The sequence below is a fragment of the Colletotrichum costaricense genome, assembly GCF_030867565.1.
Source record: "Colletotrichum costaricense strain IMI 309622 chromosome Unknown Scaffold_8.1, whole genome shotgun sequence".
In the NCBI taxonomy this organism is placed as follows: domain Eukaryota; kingdom Fungi; phylum Ascomycota; class Sordariomycetes; order Glomerellales; family Glomerellaceae; genus Colletotrichum; species Colletotrichum costaricense.
In genome coordinates this window covers 913,836-935,025 of record NW_026848237.1, presented here as the reverse complement: position 1 = coordinate 935,025, position 21,190 = coordinate 913,836, and the positions used below count along the sequence as shown (strand labels likewise).

General features: G+C 52.0%; 10 protein-coding genes across 10 annotated transcripts; 5 read left to right on the top strand and 5 right to left on the bottom strand.

Annotated features, from left to right (window-relative positions):
• Window positions 1-724: 724 nt before the first annotated feature.
• CCOS01_08346 (FAD binding domain-containing protein) lies at window positions 725-2,226 on the top strand (the record flags this gene model as incomplete). Its single annotated transcript, XM_060456507.1, has 2 exons — window positions 725-1,204; window positions 1,258-2,226. The coding sequence occupies 2 exons, from the start codon at window positions 725-727 to the stop codon at window positions 2,224-2,226; spliced, it is 1,449 nt and encodes a 482-aa protein (XP_060312781.1).
• Window positions 2,227-3,134: 908 nt separating this feature from the next.
• On the top strand, window positions 3,135-4,767 carry CCOS01_08345 (uncharacterized protein; the record flags this gene model as incomplete). The annotated part of the gene is made up of 5 exons (XM_060456506.1): window positions 3,135-3,257; window positions 3,323-3,364; window positions 3,420-4,147; window positions 4,199-4,377; window positions 4,445-4,767. 5 exons carry the CDS (start codon window positions 3,135-3,137, stop codon window positions 4,765-4,767), a joined length of 1,395 nt encoding a protein of 464 aa, XP_060312780.1.
• Window positions 4,768-5,148: 381 nt separating this feature from the next.
• CCOS01_08344 (C2H2 type zinc finger domain-containing protein) lies at window positions 5,149-6,215 on the bottom strand (the record flags this gene model as incomplete). Its single annotated transcript, XM_060456505.1, has 2 exons — window positions 5,149-5,740; window positions 5,992-6,215. 2 exons carry the CDS (start codon window positions 6,213-6,215, stop codon window positions 5,149-5,151), a joined length of 816 nt encoding a protein of 271 aa, XP_060312779.1.
• A 1,236-nt stretch (window positions 6,216-7,451) lies between these two features.
• CCOS01_08343 (uncharacterized protein) lies at window positions 7,452-8,915 on the top strand (the record flags this gene model as incomplete). The annotated part of the gene is made up of 1 exon (XM_060456504.1): window positions 7,452-8,915. The coding sequence occupies one exon, from the start codon at window positions 7,452-7,454 to the stop codon at window positions 8,913-8,915; it is 1,464 nt and encodes a 487-aa protein (XP_060312778.1).
• Window positions 8,916-9,938: 1,023 nt separating this feature from the next.
• CCOS01_08342 (uncharacterized protein) lies at window positions 9,939-10,691 on the bottom strand (the record flags this gene model as incomplete). Its single annotated transcript, XM_060456503.1, has 1 exon — window positions 9,939-10,691. The coding sequence occupies one exon, from the start codon at window positions 10,689-10,691 to the stop codon at window positions 9,939-9,941; it is 753 nt and encodes a 250-aa protein (XP_060312777.1).
• A 190-nt stretch (window positions 10,692-10,881) lies between these two features.
• On the top strand, window positions 10,882-12,090 carry CCOS01_08341 (uncharacterized protein; the record flags this gene model as incomplete). Its single annotated transcript, XM_060456502.1, has 4 exons — window positions 10,882-11,103; window positions 11,161-11,457; window positions 11,659-11,767; window positions 11,825-12,090. The coding sequence occupies 4 exons, from the start codon at window positions 10,882-10,884 to the stop codon at window positions 12,088-12,090; spliced, it is 894 nt and encodes a 297-aa protein (XP_060312776.1).
• Window positions 12,091-13,207: 1,117 nt separating this feature from the next.
• Window positions 13,208-14,219, bottom strand: CCOS01_08340 (mitomycin radical oxidase; the record flags this gene model as incomplete). Its single annotated transcript, XM_060456501.1, has 3 exons — window positions 13,208-13,493; window positions 13,575-13,757; window positions 13,816-14,219. 3 exons carry the CDS (start codon window positions 14,217-14,219, stop codon window positions 13,208-13,210), a joined length of 873 nt encoding a protein of 290 aa, XP_060312775.1.
• Window positions 14,220-14,862: 643 nt separating this feature from the next.
• On the bottom strand, window positions 14,863-16,118 carry CCOS01_08339 (uncharacterized protein; the record flags this gene model as incomplete). The annotated part of the gene is made up of 3 exons (XM_060456500.1): window positions 14,863-15,472; window positions 15,541-15,681; window positions 15,769-16,118. The coding sequence occupies 3 exons, from the start codon at window positions 16,116-16,118 to the stop codon at window positions 14,863-14,865; spliced, it is 1,101 nt and encodes a 366-aa protein (XP_060312774.1).
• An 859-nt stretch (window positions 16,119-16,977) lies between these two features.
• CCOS01_08338 (uncharacterized protein) lies at window positions 16,978-17,442 on the top strand (the record flags this gene model as incomplete). The annotated part of the gene is made up of 3 exons (XM_060456499.1): window positions 16,978-17,014; window positions 17,085-17,328; window positions 17,388-17,442. 3 exons carry the CDS (start codon window positions 16,978-16,980, stop codon window positions 17,440-17,442), a joined length of 336 nt encoding a protein of 111 aa, XP_060312773.1.
• Window positions 17,443-17,698: 256 nt separating this feature from the next.
• Window positions 17,699-20,907, bottom strand: CCOS01_08337 (subtilase; the record flags this gene model as incomplete). The annotated part of the gene is made up of 9 exons (XM_060456498.1): window positions 17,699-17,795; window positions 17,868-18,112; window positions 18,171-18,258; window positions 18,321-18,429; window positions 18,483-18,592; window positions 18,651-19,966; window positions 20,022-20,136; window positions 20,190-20,347; window positions 20,401-20,907. 9 exons carry the CDS (start codon window positions 20,905-20,907, stop codon window positions 17,699-17,701), a joined length of 2,745 nt encoding a protein of 914 aa, XP_060312772.1.
• Window positions 20,908-21,190: the final 283 nt, after the last annotated feature.

The window sequence follows — 21,190 nt, the reverse complement described above, 5'->3', positions numbered from 1 at the left end:
ACTTAATGCGAAATCGGAAGTAATAGCGGGTTCGGAATCAAATACAATTTCGACGTGTAACTCCGCAGACCTTGCTCGGGTTCAACCCGATGCCAAGTCCGCGGAATCTCACCTTTGTTGTTCGCAACGGAGTCCGCAATGCGAATGCGCAACCGACATTGCGACCATGCGGGAGAACTACACCAGAACAAGTCACTTCATATGCGCACATCGGCGCAGCTTTGTATGGTTGAAATGGAGATCTGTGGAGCTTAGATCCGGGATCTCAACGCACGCTCTCAAATCCGATGAACCGCTGGTAGCGATCGGGTTCGTAACGTTTCTACATGACTATAGAGTACAATGCTAGCTTCATACTAACCACTGCAGAGATAGAAATACCAAGACTTTTGGATATTGAGGCTGGTTCATGCATGTTTATTATACTTTCGTTAATTTCAAAATAGTAACCACATTATAGGCATCACCAGGGCCGGTGAACTGTATAAATATGGAAGGCAACTCGCGATGCCAGAAGTTGGTTTGGAAGGACAATAGCCTCGACTGAAACTTTCAATCCCTACAGAAAATCTCGCTCCTGATAACACGATGCTTCTTTCTTTTTTTTTGCCGTTTCTAGCAGATGTCGGGACAGTAAATGCTCAACCAGCGTCGACCCAAGATGTCTGCAATACCTTGAGCAAGCTGTACTCTGATTCCACGATTCTTCCGGGCACAAGTCGATATGACTTTGAAAACACCTGTAAGAACCACTTCGACTCAGACGCTGGTAGTATTATGCTTACACTCGACTCTAGACTCGTGGACATCCACCGCATGGCTTGGGCCCGCTTGCGTATTTGCCCCGTCCTCTGCGGAAGACGTCTCGATTGCGGTAAAGCTGTTCACCCGAGCAAACGTACCGTTTGCAGTCAGAGCCGGTGGCGGCATGACTGTCGATAATGCGGCAAACATTGGTCCAGAAGGCATCCTGATATCCAGCACGAACATGACTATGATGGATATCAATGATGACCATAGCCTGGTGTCGGTGGGACCTGGTATCCGCTGGCCACAGTTCTATGCTTACCTCGACAACTTCAATCGGACCGTCGACGGCATTCGTCTTGGGAATGTTGGTGTCGTTGGCCTGCTACTCGGTGGCGGAATCGGATTCTTCTCTTACGAGCATGGCTCTGTGTCTACCGAAGTTCAGGCTTTCCAGGTACCACCCCTACCTTCAAATCTGATAAGAATTTAGAAGCTGACTTCCCAAAGTGTGTACTTGCAAATGGAAATATTGTCGAGGCCAGCCTCACGGAGAACTCGGATCTCTTCTGGGCGCTGCGAGGTGGTGGAAATAACTTCTGCATCGTGACAAGGGCCGACCTCCGTACCCTCAATGTTTCTGCTATTGACATCGGCTCCGTGTCCTATGGAACAGAAATTCAGACAGAGTACTTGAAAAGTATGGTGGACTTTGCGCATTACGCAGACTTTGACCCCAAGACTGCCGTGGAGGGCCAGATTCGCTGGAGCCCTTCGACTAGCCCGCAAAAGACTTTTGACGCCTTCATCTTCCACAGTGGAGAAGAGCTTCAAGCCGGCCCTCAGAACTTCACTGCTCCCGGCCTGATTAATTTGACGGCACCAGTTCTTCCGGTCACTGGAGGAGAAGTAGTCCGCCAGACAATGGGCAAATGGTCTAACGCCGTCGATTATGCCTCTGATGCTGGCAGGAGGCAGCTGTGGCACTCAGTCTCTATACCCGCAGATGCTGATCTCTTTAATATTTTCGTCGACTCGTACTTCAACGGTATCGCCGAGCTTGACAACATTTCGGGCTTTTTCACAGCCCTGGCCATCATGCCCATCACCAAGAGTCTTCTAGAGAAGAGTGAGGACAACGGCGGGAACCCTCTCGTGACTCCAGGCCAGGAATACCAGCCTCAGATGTGGTTGGTCGAGAGCGCTTCATGGCCCGACGCCGAGGACGATAAGACGGTCTTCGATGCTCACCAGAAAGCGAACGAGGACATCAAAAAGAATATTCGCGCTGCCGGTTCCGATCTTCTTCCTTTTGTTTTCCTCAGCGCCGCGCAGAAGACCCAGAGCAATGATGTCTTTCCTGGCTATGGTGAGGGAAACTGGCAGAAGATGAAGGAAATCAGGGCGAAGTATGACCCGAACCTTGTCTTCACAAAGCTGGTGCCTGGAGGTGCCAAGGTTGAGTCTTGGGGATCTTAGGAACCATTTCAATGGCTCAGTCTTACATACTGACTTGCCTTATGTAAATTATTGAGACATCTACCAAATATGTGTACAATTAGACTTTCCTAGCTACCCGAGGCCGGTGACAGGCATGCTCTTGTCTTCTGTATAAAAATCTACTTAACCAAGAAATCACTGAATGCCGTATTGGCTATTCACTTATCGCATTCAAACAAATGCTGACTACTGATTTTGCCTGATATTATGCAGTCATATTAACAGGAAGACGTACAAGTACGAGAGCGGTTTCACCGAGGGCGATGACAACGATCGAGGGTCGAACTTGGGGCAAGCGACCGAAAGATCAACTCAGTGAAGGGTAGAATCTATGCCATCCTTGTGTTGACAGTATGTCGCCGACAGGATCGGGGCAAAGGCGAAGGTCCCAACTGAAGCCGTCGGCTATTCGCGAACAGCTTTCCAACTCAGAGGCAATACTTAGGTAGCCTGGACCAGTTGGCTGTTTCGAATTACTGATCACATAATCAACGTGCTTATTGGGTCCCACACCCGGGGATCAAGGCGGGGCATCTTGTGAGACGAACAAAGCGCGAGAGTTGGAAACTACAATATTGTTTGGCTTCAATTGAATCTGCTCGAGAAGATCATCGATCAAACAAACGGAGAGACAGGAAATGCGAGATAATTCGATTTAGAAAACTGAATTAAGCCTCCGATACCCCGTTCGAGATCGCTGGTGACTCATTGCATTCACCGAGTGGGTGCCGATAGATGCCCTGATCTTAGTCTTGAATACATTTGTAAGCAGTCAGGTCGTCACTCATTGCTAAACTCGCTCATTTCTAGACTCTATTTAGAGCGCACGCGTGATTCAACCTAACCCTGCATTGAACTTGATTGTATTACGATAACATCACTTGACAATGTCTACCAGCCCAACTTCTACCCGCATCGTCATAACTCCCGAGAACACAGGTCTTTGGGCAGTCCGGCAGAGCGATGAGGCAGCAAAGCGAACTAGCGAGCTACTAGAGAAAGACTTGAATGTAAGAGGGGGAACTATCCAGACCCGAAAGAAGAGTTCGATCAACTGCTAACTCATCTTCACCAGCTTCATCATGTCTTTCTCAACCGATCCGGTTTCCATGACCACGTTAGTCGGGCCCGGACAGAAAGAAGGGAGGCGAAGATTCTAACAGCTCAACCAGATGCTTCACCATATTCTCGCGCTCTACGGCACCGGAGCCAACGAGGTTCAAATCCAGAAGGCATTCGACCTGCGCCACGACCTTCAACGCCCCGTCGAGCCTCGCCATGATGAGGTTGTCTCCGAACTCCTGGCTGACTGGAGCTCCGCACACAAGTATCTTGGGAAGGATGAATATTACCCGGATTTCCTCGCATACTTCCAGCGTAAGATTGAAGCCGACGGTTACGAACAGGTCGTTCGTGAAACACTGCTCAAGCGCGACGCTGCCTCTAACAACATGCTTCTTCGCCTGCACGGCGGTGTTCTACACTCTCTGATACAGCTCATGCATGGTCTTGAATGGAAGCAGCCTACGATTGTCGCAGAGGGTCTTGCACAGACTGCGGTTCACGGGACTAGTTCGCTTGACGACCTTCTGCTGCCGAGCGAAGCCGCCATTGAGCAGAGCGCGCAACACACGCGGATGCCAACCATCCTTGATTTGTTCGAGGAAGTGCGGACGTCGTCTGCTTTGAAAGGTGCTGCGCGATTCCAAGATGATAGCAAGATCAGGGATGGAATTCTACAGAGAGCTAAGGAGCCAATGCTTGAGATTCTGCGCAAAGTGCGTGTCTTGGATGACGAGCTAGAGGAAAGGACGGCGGAGATGTTCCACGCCATCATTCTTGTCGCTTCTAGTGCGGCTATTCACCCGACTAAGCACGTCAAATACGACTTCTTCCTCATGTAAGTTATTCCTCTAGTAGCAGTGGGTCGACAAGATCTGACGTTTCCTAGGCACCATGTAAACTCTGCAGTGTTTTACCTGACGACGCTGTCTCAACCATGGCTTTCACGCGAGGACAAGAGGCGCCTTCTTGAGTGGAAGATCCGCATGGACCTGATTGAATACACAGCCCGAGGACGAACCCCGATAGATGTAGGACTTATCACATCGTATGAACCTAAGGTTCCAGGTGAAACCTCAATCAGAGGCAAGTTCATGAATCTTTTAATTTGGATTGAACACTGACATATATCCAGCGATCGGTAACCGATTGCAAGACTTTGGTGACGACGGGCATGGCATCAAGCAGGCGAGGGCAACAGCGCTTTGCCACGAGCTACTCAAGTCTTACGAGGACAAGGCCTGGAACCAACTGAAAGGTGATGATGTGTGGAGAAAGATTCAGCATATGGTTGTGGACGCCCTTGAGGCTCCTGGTGCACTTTATGCGCGGTCGACTGGGTATGAGGAGGCCTGGGTGGACATGCCACCCAAGTCGGCACTGCGCCGATCTGACGAAGAATTGCGTGCTCTGCAAACGGGGAGTGGTGCTTCAGCTGTTGCATTAGCGTCTTCGTGAGCTGGATATACACAATTTGATGAGACTTCGTGGGTATTTCTCCTTCCAAATATCCGAAGCGTCTTGGAGATAGCCACTACGGTAACTAGACAAACGAGCGTTGGATTCTTTACTTGATGATTGTAATGATTAACTATTCCTTCATGATGAGATCTTCAATCATAGGAGTCTAAGTGGAAAGGCGTCACTGTTGTAACTTGTCACGAGTTATGGCACGCAGCAATGGGCATACGGAGTGTGGTAAAAGTGGCTTAATATATTAAAGTAGAAATAGATAAAAGGAAAAGGTCTATATACACGATGTCTGAGATAGACACGTGTTTCAGCACGTTACGGGCACTTCGTGAGATGCGGTTACTATCCCTGTTACGTGACATAACTTCAGGGCATCTCGAGTGACGGCTTCGAGATAAGGAGACTTAGTCCGAGAGGGGCGAGACCCGGATCGACAGATACCCGTCGCGGGTCCATAGATGCCAACTCATCATGGGGGCTTGTAGCAGCAACGCTGTCGATAGGAGGTTCGTTCACCGTCACGTTTGGGCCGAGTGTGACCTCGCCGGGGGCCGTCCAAAGCATTTCTGGCCCACCCGTTGTCCATGAAAAGGTAGAAAGTACGTCGAACGGCTCGTCCGTCGCGGCGAATGGGTCAATGGTTGGTATCCAATGTTGTTCAGACATGTCATCCATAGGCAAGATGAGAGAAAAGAGGGTGCCTTGGCCATTGCTTGCCGGGCCCGGGCTTTGCGCTGAAAACGGGGCGGAGACAGAGGCAGAGGAAGGGGCAGAGCCCGCGCTCGTCTGCCCGACAGATGCGGATGTCTCTCTAGAAGTCAACAGCTGATCAGAAGCTGGGGAACTTGCTGATGCCTCGCTGCTTGAGCATGCTGATAGAGAGCCGTTATCCTGGACCCTCGACTGAGCAGCGTCATCCGTAGCATGCCGAAGCATCCGACGATGCGCAAAGATGCACCTTGAAGGGGTTTGAGAGCACCGGCTGCAAGGCTGTTGTCCATCGCATCTAGTCTTGCGATCCCTACATGGATTGCAGGCTCGGTTCAGGGGGCGAACGGCGGAACGGGCTCCCGGAACGGCCCGGCTGCAGGTGGTAAGATGCCGGTTCAGAACGTCTCTTGGAGTTCGCTTTAGTTTGTGGCTTGATTGAACAGCTTGAACGTAAGAGGGAGAGGGAGTAAAAGAATATGTCACGATGACTTGGCTTACCGGCGGCCAAACGAGGTACCGCAAAATTCGCACACCCATTGCTTGGTGCCTCCGTGTGAGGCGAGATGCCGCTGAAGGTGTGCTAAGCGAGTAAAGGTCTTGTTGCAGACGCGGCATTTATTTGAGGTCGGAACACGGTCGGCACAAAGACTGTTGTCCTTTTCACTGTCAAGCTCTGCCCTCTGAGCCACGACACTTGGAGCAAGGAGATCACGAGATGGCATGGCTCGAAATCGCCAACGTCCGGGGGAACTAGGAAGGCTTCTAGATGTTGGAACATAGAGAAGGGGTCGGCAGACGGGCTGGAGAAGGTAGCGGGACGGGGCACGGGCGGCCCTGCTCCAGAATCAAACGAAGATGATTCACAGGCGGCCAAAAAAGCGGTTATGAACCTCGGTGGGATGAATAATCATCACTCCGGTACGGCAAGCCCTAGTAGACATTTGCAGAGACATTTGCGGATTCAATGCTGGGTGTGCACTACACCGCTTTGTTTCACTGTCTTCTCATCAAAATGGCTCAAAGTCCACTTATCGGATGTCTGCAAGAGCAAGGTCTGGAGGTTACTTGGATTTGCTCGCGGTCGCAATCTGCAAGGGAGTCGGCCTGGTTCCGAGTGGACGAGTTAGCCAGTGGGGCAGTGAAAGCAGGGCAATCCGCGATTGTTCGATAATTGTGACCGAACGGAGGTCAGAGCGAGGCGATTACTCGCGTTGCATCAGATGTGCATCGTATGAAGAAGACCCAGGGAGCGACGGTTGTGGGTGGACAGCATCAAACATTCAGCTGCGGCGACATTGGAAATCATGGGGAGTGGTTTGGGAGCCCTGGCACGACCAGGCGGCCGACCGAAACCCTACTAATGTATAAATGGCCCGGCGTCGTCAGGCCGGTATTCAGGTTCGGGATCCGGAGCTGACTTACATCCTGCAGATCTCCCAGGCAAGATTTCCTCCCAGTGCCACTTTCATCATTCATGCTACCTCTAGATTCGAAACAATGATCAGAGCAATCATGTTAAATAGTGTACAAGTAGCCGTCACGAGGAAAAACAGGGGTGATTTGCGAGGCAATGTCTACCTTAACTTATGGAACCCCTGTAGATATATTGTCCGCCTTCACGGGACCGAGAGCTGTGTTCCGAGATACTACCATGTCCGTCGCGGGGGTTTCGGACGGCGGGTAAGTGCTACGTCAAGACATTTATCCTGTAGTACACATCAGCTATGTGACCTCCTAAGTTTAGTCAAGAATGTGGGTAACTTCCGAACGCACCTGACTGGCAACGGAATTCACCCACAACTCCACAGGATTCTAATTATATACAGAGTAATCAATCGACGCTTCAGGGCGACGAGAATGGAAGGGCGCAACTCAGAAAAGCACATCTACAGCAGACTCATTGCAACTACTTTGGCAGGACGCCTTTACTTCCCAGTATTAACCCTCAACCCAAAATCATGGCGGAACCTATCAAAGTAGACTACCTCGTCGTCGGCGCAGGCGGAATGGGAATGGCCTTCGTTGATACCTTGCTCTCGGACACCAAAGCTACTGTGGCCCTCGTCGATCGCTATAGCCGCCCCGGAGGTCACTGGACCACGGCCTACCCTTTTGTGAGGCTACACCAGCCCTCCGCCTTCTATGGAGTCAACTCAAAGAAGTTGGGCAGTGGATTCATCGACCAAGTCGGCTGGAACAAAGGCCTACATGAACTGGCTACCAGCGATGAGGTCTTGGCATACTACGATCAGGTTTTGAACCAACGCTTCCTACCGTCTGGACGAGTCCAGTACTTCCCCAACTGCAATTATCAAAGCGGCGGCAAATTCGTCTCCATGATATCGGGCAAGAGTTTCCACTTAACTAGCGATTTCACCCGGATTGTGGACTCCACGTACATGCGCGTGAAGGTGCCATCTATGGGTCCTCCATCGTACCAGGTGGCTTCCGACGTCTCTTTTGTGACGCCAAACTCACTATCGAGGATTTCGCAGCCCTTCGCCAACTTTACCATCGTCGGCGCCGGCAAGACGGGCATCGACACTTGCCTATGGTTACTTTCGCGAGGAGTCGACGCCTCGAAGTTAACATGGATCATGCCACGAGACTCGTGGCTTTTTGACCGCAGCGAGAGTCAGCCAGGCGCCGACTTTGCCACGAGGACCCTCAGTTGTTTTCCCGCGCAGATGGAGGCCATCATGATGGCCGCATCTGTGAGCGATCTGTTGAAACGGCTGGAAGAAAAGGGACATCTCATGCGCATCAGCGACGACGTCTGGCCAACCATGTTCCGTTGTGCCTCCGTGTCTGTGGCCGAGCTCGAGCAGCTCAAGAAGATCACGAACATTGTCCGCCAGGGCCGAGTCGTCAGCATCGGTAACGAGGTGAAGTTCGACAATGGGTTCAGCTACCAGCCGCAGCTAAACACCCTCTTTGTCGACTGTACGGCGGACGGACTGGAGAAGCGTGAAGCAGTCCCTGTTTTCAACGGAAATTTGATCACTTTGCAGCCTGTCCGTAAATGCCAACAGGTCTTCAGCGCAGCCTTCATCGCCCATGTCGAGACAGCTTACAGCGATGATGAAACTAAGAACAAGCTCTGCCGCCCCATCCCGCATCCGGATCAGGATTTTGACTGGCTTCTTACCACATACCTCGATTTTCAGAACTCCCTGCTCTGGACTGCCCAGCCCAAAACCACAAAGTGGCTTTCCCAGGCTCGTCTGGACTGGATCGGCGCCTTACTAGCATTTCCCCGTACCGACGACGACCGTGACTCCGAATCGTCGATGAAACAGCAGGTCCCGAGCTGGGATATGGCTCCGCAGATCCATGCGGCGTGCGAGAAGCTCAAGGCTTTGCTTGCCCAGCTTCCGTCGAAGGACGCGGAACGAGTCAAGGAGCAGATCAATGGCGTTTAAATGTGAAACATATAAGGCAGGTCCTACGAGGCGCTGGGTGCCGCAGTCTCAAGCCGGACAGCATGGTGTGCGTCGGTGGTAAATCTTCAAGTGTAAGCATTGTAGATTGTAGATTCAGCGTTGATCGAAAGCTTGTAATCGTAGCCCGAGTCACGTGTAGATAAAGCCTCTCAAAACTGGCCAGTTGCGCTCTTAAGTAGAGTAGCCTAATACAGGGCAAGCTGAGCTCGCTGCTTTCCTTTCCCACCAGCTTGCGCGACTACATAAAGCCCGTGTTTACAGGATCTCTGAAGCCTAAGAGTTCAAAGTTACCACGCCACAGCAACAGATTCGGGACCCGTAACACCTTGTCCGTCGGTCCCAGGTCGGGTCTGAAACTTTCGAGAACAAGTCAGGGAATCTTAGTCCAGAGTTTCTCGATCCTGAGTTCAAGATAACCTTTGATGCCCAGCTGACACTGTTAATTGAGCCAGGACACGACAGCAGACTTAAGTCAAGCTCATTATTACGCACATCAAGAGCTTTCCAAACTATCGACAACATCTTACTGACGGGATCCGAAGGACGCAAGACAACTAAGGACTTGTTGCTTTAACTTTCTTTCCCCCGGATTAGCAGTCACCGTTGCAGTAGCTCTTGGTCTTGGGATTCTTGATGCAGGTCTCGTTATTTCCCGCCCACCGTATCATCACATCATTTGGGGGGCAGATCCGTCAAGTTCCTTGCCGGCGCTGCCCGTCTCTCACCGCGGACTTGTACCAAGTCGACAGCGATGAAGAGCAATCGGTGGTACACATCTCGTTGGTGAAGGGGACGTTGCCCAAAGAAACCCTCTAGCCGAGGCTTGTCATTGTCCGCATGTACTCGTGGCAGTCGATGGTCGGGAATGGCGAGTTGATGCAAGCCGTGCAATAGGTGAACGTCGACGGTGCAAAACAGCCATCTGAGTCCGTCCCATGATTCATACTTTTCCTCCCCAAACCTCCCATTGTCTAGGATCCTCATGCCCCCTCTTCTATCGCCTCAATTGCCGCTCGACATCTTGCTCGTCAGCGACGACCCGGTCAGCTCGCCGTTGTACATAGGCATCTCGTCCGCGGCCCTCGCACCAGGCGCAATACTGGCCAGATCACGCACCGGCATCTCGGCACACAAATCAACCACGCTGCGGGTCGTCATCTTCATCCAACCAGACCAAGGCCCGACTGCTGCTCTATGACTTCCCCCGTGGGCCGCGGGGGCGCTGTTCTCCTTGGCCAAATCAGCTTCGACGCACTTGACCCAGAAGTAGGGGTCCCGGCCGACGCCCTCTAGCACCTCGGCGTCAGCAAGGAGTAACGCGCGTTGGTTGAGGCTGTCGTGCATGAGGGGCAGCGATCGGCTCAGCGACTTGCTGTTAAGGGTGTCACGGCCAGCGGCGGACCTGCGACTGGCCACCACCGCCTGTTTGTAAATCTCGCGCACCTCCTCCATAGTTTTGTTCGCAAGCAGAGCGGCGTCGGAGCGGGCGTCGAGGACGAAGAGGGACTTGAGCTGTGCGGCGACGTCCTCCTCGCCGGCCTCGAGGTAACATTCTATCTCGAAAACGTCTTGGGCCCGGATCTTGTCGAGGAGGGTACGCCACTGCGCGTCGGTGCCCGGGCCGTAGGCGGTGCGGTAGATGGTGAAGCTCCAGCTGCCGTAGAATTCACTCACATCGCCTCCGGCGGTCCAAGAGGTGCCCGCCGGGGGGCGGAAACAAATTTTGAGGATTGCGGGTAGTTTGGAGATAACCATGGTGTGTGTGTGTCTGACTGTGACTGATGTATATGTAGGGGTGTTGGATGGGATTGTGAGTCGGACAAGGCTTGGCCGATGGGGTTGTACACTAGAATCAGTAGATTGGTATGGCAGCCGATGCCTGGAGGGGAAATGAGACCATGCGGTTGTGTTGGAAGTCGTCCTGTTGGAAGTCGTTGGGACAAAGATGCGTTCCACACTTGTTTCCTTTGCTATCGCCTCCCTGGCCACCGCCGCTGCCGCGCGGACTTCACGCCGCCACCCCGCCCACGTCCGCCGGCAGACCGGCCCCGTCGCTCCGGGGACCGCCTCAGACTGCACCTACTACGACACCGCCGTCGACAGGTCCTACAACTGCGACTTTTTCCAGATCGAATGGGGTCTCTCGGCTCCTGACTTCCTGGACTATGTAAGTTTCCCCTACCTTAGACGCCAATGACCACCAACCGATGACAGCAAACTACAGAACCCCAGCGTCGGCGCCGACTGCTCCGGCATCGTCGTCGGAAACTCCTACTGGGTGGAGGTCAACTACGGTCTCCCCCGTCCAACAACAAGAGTCACGGCAACCTTGCCCGCGACCACCACCGCCGCCGTGCCCGTGACCACCACCGGGCCCTCCAAGCCCTCTCCCACGCAGGAGGGCCTCGCCGAGGACTGCACTGCCTTCTATTTCGCCGTCAGCGGCGACACCTGCGACAAGATCGTCTCCGCCTACGGCAGCACCTTCACCTTCGCCGACTTCTACAAGTGGAACCCGGCTGTTGGCGCCTCCTGCGGTAGCCTCTAGGCAAACACCTACTACTGCGTCGGCGTGCTAGGAACCCCTACTAAGCTGACCACCACAACGGCCTCGGCCGCACTTCCCACTACTTCCACCCCCGTGGGGCCCTCGCCGACACAGGACGGCATCGACGTCAACTGCCAGCGTGATCATCAGGCCGTCTCCGGCGACACGTGCTAGGGCATCGTCAACAAGTACGGTACCTTTGACCTGAACCAGTTCTACGGCTGGAACCCGGCAGTGGGCAACACATGCTCAGGACTCTGGCTCGGTTACTACTACTGCATTGGTAAGTCCATCTCTCTAAACAACGACTCTTTCACACAAGTTCACACGACTGAATCAGCTGTCACGGACACCCTAACCACTACCAGCACGACCGCCGCCCCGGCCCCTCCCGCCGAAACCTGCAACCCATCCGCGCCTACGCCCACGCAGCCGTCCGCTATCTGCGGCTGCAAGAAATGGCACCTGATCGACAGCGACAACACATGCGACGCCATCACCAAGCAGTACGGCGTCACTCTTTCCGACTTCACCAGTTGGAACCCCAGTGTGGGATCCACGTGTACCAGCCTATGGCTTGGATACTACGTATGCGTAGCCAAGTGATCGATTGCATTCGCCGGGGTTTTTAATGTACTTCCCTTCTCTTCGTTTACATCCCTGTCGATATGCCTTTTCTCTAGTGAAATCTGGTTGTGAGAGTTACATGATGTAACTCTAGGCTTCTACACTAATGCTCTACTTTTGGTTCTGATCGGTTGTGGAGTGGAGGGTGGGTACCTACCTATCTGGCGGTTGTTATTGCGGTGAACTTTCAAGTATGGATGATCATGAAGTGAAATGGGCATCGACTTTCACATCGTAGGCACGATGGAGTTATGCACATTTTAGAACACCCAAACAAGCCTCGCTTGGGAAAACGTAATGGTTGATCATTGAAGATTCGTTTGTAGCATTCTGTGTTAACACGAGATGAGGATGGGCTATTAGAGCAAAAGCCTCAAGTCGTTTTTATTTGACCATTCACTCAGACCATGGAGTCATCCATGGGATATGATCAGAAATCTATAGGCCTGATGGAATACTTCATGAGTATCACAGGGATGAGTTTTCTTCCTAGACGTCAAGATTGAGCTAGGTATGTTGAGCCAAGTCAAGACAGCTCTCTGAGATTCATCGACCTCCAAAAAGGTCCATATAAAGGCGAGAACCGCGCCTAGTCTGGTGACTTGATCCATTGATATCCTTAGTTCTGATCTCTAAAGGTGAACGGGATCGGACCCTAGACCAAGTTCGCGCTTTGGACTCACGTCTCAGGTTGTCTCTCCTTGCCGAACCACCACATACGACCATACCCATTGGAAAACTCGGGATCCCGTCCGCTCTCCCATAGATAAGCCAATGAGGGCCGGATTAGTAGTTGGATCGGTGACGACCAGCGAATACCTGGTGTTGTATGTTTTTGATCTTTTTGTGAAGACATTGTGAGTTTTGTTGTGGTTGGTGACGATGTGAGGCTCAGTGGAGATGTTTGTGGATTGGCGGCGTCGATGGTGCATTGCAGAGTCTGTGCGTTCTGTAGGTGGCTGAGAACTCTCAGTACTTGACTGACATGTTAATCATTCTTTATTCATAATTCGAAATAGATCGATAAGTCCAGAACGTTGATGAATTGTTTACATGAGATATGAAGCTAATGTCGTTCAACCTCTGGCAGATTATTTTAGGCGCCTAGCTTGTAACCGCCAGGCACAAGATGTTGAAAAGTTCCCTCCTTGTCGTACTTCTGTGAGACAGCCTTCATCTTCTTGACGTTCTCCTCTCCGTAAGTGCTGATGACATCGGCGGTCTCGGCAGCGTTGTTCATCCACTGATTCGGCATCAGAGCATCGCGCTTCCGAGCCAGCTCTGTGGCCTTGGCCAAGAAGTCAGCGTCCATATGAAGGGCCGCCGCATCATCGTCGGCGTTACCCCAGCTCGTTCTCAGGTTGAGCGCTGCGACTGGTTGACTAGTTCACTATTTGCGTAATAGACAAGGCCCGCCATTGTCAAAAGTGTAGTTGCACTTACAGTTCTGGTTGACCTCCTACCAGCCACCTGTGTTGCCGCCCTTTCTATTAGACTCTTGTACAGCGTGAGGAGTGACGGGGTTCCAAGAAAAGCCGATGATGTGGTCAGCAAGAGTCGAAGATGCGTAGTGAGAGAAGAATAGTTCAGAGACCTCCTTGTAGAGCTCCTGGTCCGCCTTCACGTTGATAATGCCGCGACCAATACTGCAGAAAGTGTACACGTAAGCATCTTTCTAATAAAGAGATTAGATCTACTACTAACCGCTGGGTATAAACTGCCAAAAACTCGGGTGTCACGGCCTTGGATGCCTCGGCGGTGAGAGTGTTGCGAGAAAAGTTTGTTGCAATGGGGCCCACATCAATCAGATGTTGAAGTGCTGTGGGATAAGAACTTGTGAAGTTGACTTTGCCAGTGAAAGAGTTGAGGTCAATGGTAGTGAGGTTGATTGCGGGGATGACCATCTCCATGCAGGTGACCATGAGCTGTGAGTCGTCGAGCAGCGCTCCAGTTTGGATCTCACAGAACGCATCCAGGGCAGCGTCGGCTTGGCTCAGGTTATACGAGATGGTGCCAGAGAAGATCCCGTTGGTAAGAGGGAAGGTCTTCGTATCAACACGCTTTGTGTAGATGACTTCTCTCCACTGATTGTCGACTTTCCCGCGCATAAACTGACTCCATCGATCGAGCTTCCCAACCACTCATCATAGACTCAACACTGATGAATCGTAATGGGTCAGGAAAGCGATTTTGTCTACTCCCTCCCATGAGGGCTCGCCACACCTGATGGAATCAAGGTGCCCAGCTCTCTGGCGGCCAACATCAATAAATTGCAACTGCACGTGCTCTGATCCGCGACACTACGATCTTGCTCCTCGACGAGACTACCAGTGTCCTTGATACAGAGAGGTCCACGCTGCGCTGGCTGATGCTGCATAGCGGATTGACAGGACCACTATTGCTATGGCTAAGCCCATCTAGAGGGTCTTGGTACTACTAAGGTCGCCGATTTGATCTACGTATTACACAGGGCCCAGGGGCCCCCTTCAGGAGATGGAAACACACTAGGGAATATTCTCAGCTGAGGGTTTGTACCACAAGATGTGCGAGACATAGTCATTTGATTAAAGAGTTGTAGTGGATGATTTCAGAATGGATGGTAATCTGGCCAACTTCATCGACTACGTTGCGCATCGAACGTGGTTTCCGTATCATACTCAAGCTGTTCCCGCCGACTAAGGTAGCGATCTTTAAAACTCTGCTTAGGTTGACTTGTGCTCTTCCCCTGGGGAAATTCCAGCAGATCTGTGCTTAACTTCCTCGCGTCACGTCAGCCAAGCCGTTGAAGTCCTTCAAGAACGCCCATCGACCCTTCTCATGCCAACCCTTTGACTTCCATTCGTTGATGGTCTTTGGAAACATGTCGACTATCTCGGGAATAGAATCATCGTGTGCCATGGTAACAAACACATTGTCGTACCCGTCCATCCCTTGCACCTTGGCAATCGTTGCATCCGCAGCTCCGTGATCATGAGTGTACTCGGCATATCGAGGGTCTCGCGTAATTGTATAGAATGGAGCTCCACAAAGCCCACCCTGAGGACCTTTGTGATCATCAGACGTCAGCCCACGACAAGGGGAAGATGGTCCTGAAGTCGGCGAGCCAAGACGAAAGTCGCTCGGGGTTTTGCGGCGTGCAGAAGGTCGGAACTCTCCACAGTGATGGCACGAGTCGGCACCCATGAAGACGAATGTGTCCGGGTTGCTTGTTGTCCGGGCTAGCGCTCCAACATGGCCGATGCTGTGTCCAGGAGCATCAACGATGTAGAACGAGCCGTCACCGAAGTAATCGAAAGCTGTGAACGGACCAAGAGGGACACAGCTGGCCTTTTCAAAGTTGACCTCGTCCACTGATTTCCCACTATATTGACCATTCTCAGCTCTCAATACGTTTTAAGTACCTTTTGGACATGTTATACATCAACTCACCTCAGATCGCTGGCTAGCAGTGGCGCCAGATCATCGTCGGGATAACCTAAACGGAAAGCATCTACGAACCCCGGGCCAACGACAACTCGTGTAGTATCGGGAAACAAACTGAGATCTCCGACATGATCCCAATGATGGTGACTATATTCAGCTCATATTAGGATGTCCTTGGCGGGAACAGAAAGAAGTACCGAATCAGGCACATAGGAAGTTATTAGGGATACACACCTCAATACCACAGCCTCTATGTCGCCTGGAGCGATTCTCTCGCGTTTCAGAATATCAACGATGTCCTCTTTCAGTTTGATTTCAATCTCGTCGTTCTGGATCTCTGATAGCGAAACCGGGCTGAGTTTGTGCCAGTCCTTTCGTAGACCGAGGTCGAAGAGGACTTTCCTGCCGGTAGAACTCTCGATCAGGAAGACGAGACATGGAAGGTCGTTGAATGTTTCATGCCCAGGTATGATAGGCTCAACATAAGGCGCTGTAGGCACTCCGCGAAGGGAACAGTTATTGAGGACGGACACCTTGACTGAGGCACCGGACGGGCATGGGAGGTTATGCGGCAACGTTTCCATTCTGCCTCTTGCTATTTTGTCTCCTGATGGCCTTCTCTTCTGAGTTGCTGCAAGAGGCTAGAAGCAAGAGTTAATGATCTATTGTCAAGGAGTGTGTGTTGCGTATGAGAAACGAGCCGAGGAGAGGAAATCAATTATAGGTGACTTACGAGATCCGTTTCAAGACTGAGGTGAGCATACTACCTCGTACTTAAGTACCTTCGATGGTCCGCGAGTGCAGAGCCATTTCAGTAGCATTTTCCAATGAATGGAGGCCCACCGCTACAGATAAGCCCGCCACACGCTCAGAAGTACACGCTCAGAAGGTTCTTGTCTCGAGCACCCAGCTTCCACTCGCAAGGAGCCAGTAGATAAGGGTAACTGTGTTTCCGGCAATTGTCCCACTTAGAGCAGCATTTGATCCAATGAAAGGAGCGCTTTATGTAGTCTTCAGCGCCGCCGAGGTCGGCACAGCCGAGTCAAGCATCCTCTTACTGGGGCGTCGTCAACTAATTCGGCATAGTACGCAGGTTGAAAACTACCCCACACAGCTATGCCCCGCTATCCGTGAACTACATCGCCTGAACTTTCCCATAGGGGTCAGAATATGGCTTCACTTTCCCATAGGGGTTCGGGGACACGCTTCAGAATTTTCAACAAATTTGTTGAGATAAGGATGTTCCGGTAGCTCCCGGGTAATGAAAATTTCACACAAGATAGTTACGACCGAAAATTAGTCAGTTCTCAACAGAAAAGGGAGGGTTTGTCACGAATATCATCTTGATACCCAGCTCCATCATCGTTCCAATTCCATCTCCAGCTTGAAAAGTTACCACGCTTTCCACCCGCCAGTATACCGATATACGAAATTTTCTCAATAATGGCGGATCGCTACAAGCTTGCATACTCCGTGCCACGTGAGTAGAGCCTTAAGGCCTAAAATACTTCAAGAATATGGCTGTTGCTGACATCGCCACGTATGCTCAGATTCTCATTTAGATGCCACTAAAGCAGCCATCTTTGAAGCTGGTGGCGGTACCTACGATAACGGCAAATACATTCATGTCGCTTTCGAGAGCCCAGGCACATGCCAGTTCATACCTGTCTCTGCTGCGGGAGCTACCCCTCACACCGGTAACATCGATCAACTCGCGCAGGTGCCTGAATACAAGGTCGAGATCCTTTGCGTCGGGCGCGATGTTACGAGAGAGGCAGTTTCTGCCTTGAAAAGGTACTTGAGCCCAGCCACGGGCGATTCAAGGGCGCACTGGATGCTGACAAAGGCTGCAGGACGCACCCATACGAGGTGCCGCCATATGAGGTGCATAAACTCGAAGACTTTTGAAGCACAACTTCATCATCGCACGTCACGTCTAAAAGAAGCGGCAAATCAGCATGGAGACTCAAGATTGATGTAACCGATGCTTATGGTCGGGGAAGCAGATCCTTCCTCGGTAGCAGAGTCGAAGGAATCTTTTTGATGATATCAGGTTTGAAGTTTAAAGAATTGATTTCTTTGATGTTAAAGCTCCCAGAACCCGTACAATCGCAATCACTGTTAAAGGGTGAAGCTCCAGATGTTCGGCAGAGGCACATGTGGCCTAAAGAGGCAGCACAGTAATGGCGGGCGTCTGCCAAACGTCCCAGTCTTCTGCAACCTCGGGCTCTCCAAAGGGCCTCAAGGCAGCAATACGGAACCTGTGTGACAAGAATTAGGATTATGTGATAACAAAGGAATAGGTATGCCATCGACTAAGAATAGGCTCTTACTTGTATGATCCAGGCTGGATGTGTGAACCGTCGGCGAATCGCCCGAGCCAGTAGTAAATACCTCCCCTTGCACGAGGTTGCGAGTAGAGAGGAAGGGAGAAAATGTCGTCCTCGTTATCTTCACCTGGAATAAACCAAGCTGAGTTGGCAGTTCCGTTCCAAGCGGTTGCTGAGCCGACGAAACCCTTCTGACCAACAACAGGAGGGTATGACCATTGGGCTTCGCTGTAATTACCTGAGAAAATCTGTGCAAATCATTAGCTCGACATTCCCATACTAGCTACGGACATGATCTTGACTTACGTCCCAGCGGAACTCCTTGGTTCCCCAAACAAATCGAGTGAATAATTTAGGGAAGTCTTGTGCTTCTCGGGTGAGGTTGAAGGTGAAGCTAGCAGATGTATGTCAGCTCCCGTACCAGATGTAGACGTCCGTTGCTGTTTGGCAACTTACTTTGACTTTTGTTCGAGCTTGATTGCATTCACGCCAGAGGTGAGATAAGGATTGTTCCATCCGTAGTCCCAGACGTTTTCAATCGTCTCCTTTAAGTCGGAGGCAACGCCTACAGTTTCATTAGTTTAAGAAGATCAGGCACCTGTGGAGAAATAAACTGACCGAAGTAAGGAATACCAAGTTCCTCTCCGTTACTACCGCTGACAAGAATCTTGCCACTGTACACTGGCAACTTCTTGGCATCTGCTCCCTCAGGGACGCTAAATGTGAACCTATTATTCCTCGTCAGCTGTCGTCTCATGGTGGCATATTGTGAGGATGAGATCATACTCTGTTGACTTGGTCTCTCCAGCTGCGATAGTAATCTCCTGGGGCAGAGAAACCTCGGGTGTAAGCTTGAAAGGATCAAGGTCCGCGTAAAGAGGAATCCCAGGAACCGCAAACTGAGTTTGCCCTGGTACAGAGGGGGTGTATGCCGTGTATCCACCAGCATCCTGCACCGAGAACTTGTACGTAACAGTCTCTGTGCCACGATTCGTGATCTCCACCGTGTGCGTGCCCTTGAAGTGGGCTGTATCATTGAGCTCGAACTTGCGGCCGTCGAAGCTGAGCTCGGTAGTGTACCCAAGAACCTTTTGCGCATCAACAAATCCTCCACCGACTTGTGTCGTTGGCGCCCAGAAACCATAGTCAGTCGAGGTAGTCGCCCAGTCAGCCCATGGTACGGCGTGCGCAGTCGACGTAATGCGCGCGATAAGGCGGTGCGCCCATTCCGGATCATCCTTGTGCGCGGCCCGACCGCCGAACTTGCCCACCCACAACGCGGCAACACCGCTGATATAGGGAGTCGCCATGCTCGTGCCGCTCAACACGCGGTATTCGTTCGTAGGGTAGGTGCTGAGGATCTTTGTGCCCGGGCCGGCGACGTCGGGCTTGAGGGCGAGGTCGTAGGTGCTACCCCACGAGGAGAACAAGGATGGCCGCCCACCTCCTGCGTTACGGAGACCAACGTAGTGGGCCGTGGAGATGTCGAAGGAGGCGGTCACGTTGCCGCCGTCAAGGATAGCGGCAATGATGGCCTCACCAGCGTTTGCTTCGATGGCTCCGGTGAGACCTGTAAGGTTAGAGCTTACGGCGTTCTTGTATGGGCCGGCGTCATTGTAGAAGAGAACGTAGCGGGCACCGAAGGCCGCGACGTTAGTGTGCTTGACGGTGTTGGTGCAGCCGCCGGTTCTGACGAGAACTACAGTATTGTTGAGTGAGGTTGTGTTCGCTGGGAGAGGCAGGCATGCGTCATTAGTGATTGAAGAGTTGAGACTTATGGGTTTGATGGGCCAGTCGACGATGGTGTCCGGGAAGAAGCCTGATCCGGGGATGTAGGCGATCTCGGTCTTGTTGGAGTTGCCATTCAAGTTGAACTTTGCGGAGAAGGCTTGGGCAGGGAACACTCCCGGGTCAGAAGATGCCACGGTCAAGACGTGCTCGCCAGATGCACCGTTTGCCATGTCGAAGGGGCCATCCTGTCCAGAGTTACCAGCAGCAAAGACGACAACGACGCCGTTGTCGACAATTCTGGACGCGACGACAGCGAGAGCATTGGTTGTGAAACCGCTGGTTTCTCCAACACTGGCACTGATGATATCGGCCTAGGCGCAGTGTTAGTCGATCTCCCATTGTAAAAGGTATGTCCCATCATCTTACACCAGAGTCGTACGCCTTGAGGAAACCTTCGATAACTGTCTCCTCGTTTGAGTAGCCACTGCTGCCAAATACCTTGAATGACAACAACTTGGCTCTGGGAGCTACACCAACGAACCTGATCAGAGTTAGTTGTGCTTCTTGAGCAAGGAGGAACTTGAAGCTGCTTACTGATCGCTTTTCCCAGCAATGATACCAGCAACATGAGTTCCGTGGCCATATCTATCCATGGGGTCGTCATCCGGCTGAGCTGGCGCATCAGGCCAAGCATCGCCAACAAGGTCGTAGCCTCCAGCAACGGTAAAGTTGGGACCAATGCCTCCTCCCAACTACATTCGATTAATCATCTGCAACCAAGTCTGTTCAGAGTCGAAGTACTTACTGCAGGATGAGTGTACTGAACACCACTGTCGACAATAGCAACAATAGCCCCTTCGCCCAAGACTCCATCCTCGTGAAGCTTCTCAACTCCAGTGAGTCCATGGACGGAGTAATTCAGCGCCGCCGCATCATCGCTGTACGATTCGCCCTCGACGGTCGGAAGGATTTGCATGACCTGAGACTTGTAGACCGTTGCAACAACAGGCTCGTCGTCGTCGTCAAGCGCACTTCTCACGGACTCGGGGCTGCATCCTCCATCGCACTCGACTGTGACGGCAGGGAAAATGTCCGAGTCGAACTGCTTCACGACACGGAGACCCGGAAACCCAGCAGCAACTTTCGCGGCGACGCGAGAACCGTGGGCGCGCGACTTGTACTCGACGATGTACCGCTTCGGCGCAGGATCGCTGGGACTGGTGGTGTCATTGAGAGACCGGGGTGTGAATTGATGAAGAGCATCTGCGGCTCCGAAGAGCAAAGCTGCGATGGCTGTCCCTGCTGCGCGCATGGCTGCGATGGGAAACACGATCCAGAAACGAGTGTAAAGGTTGTGCAGATGCTACAACAGAGAGTGCACGACTACCTTGGGACGGCCATCGTGGAATGATTAAGTCTTTCCGCATCTCTTTCAAGTATCCATAGACCTTATTTGCCAAGGAGCACGGCATGTCGTTCATCCCACCTGCCCAATAAGGTCCGTCGCGCATCTTTAATCCCGTGGTGATTCTTGTCACATTGCAGCGGGAGTGATCCACTGAGGTGACATTGAACGACGCACCCATAGGGCGATT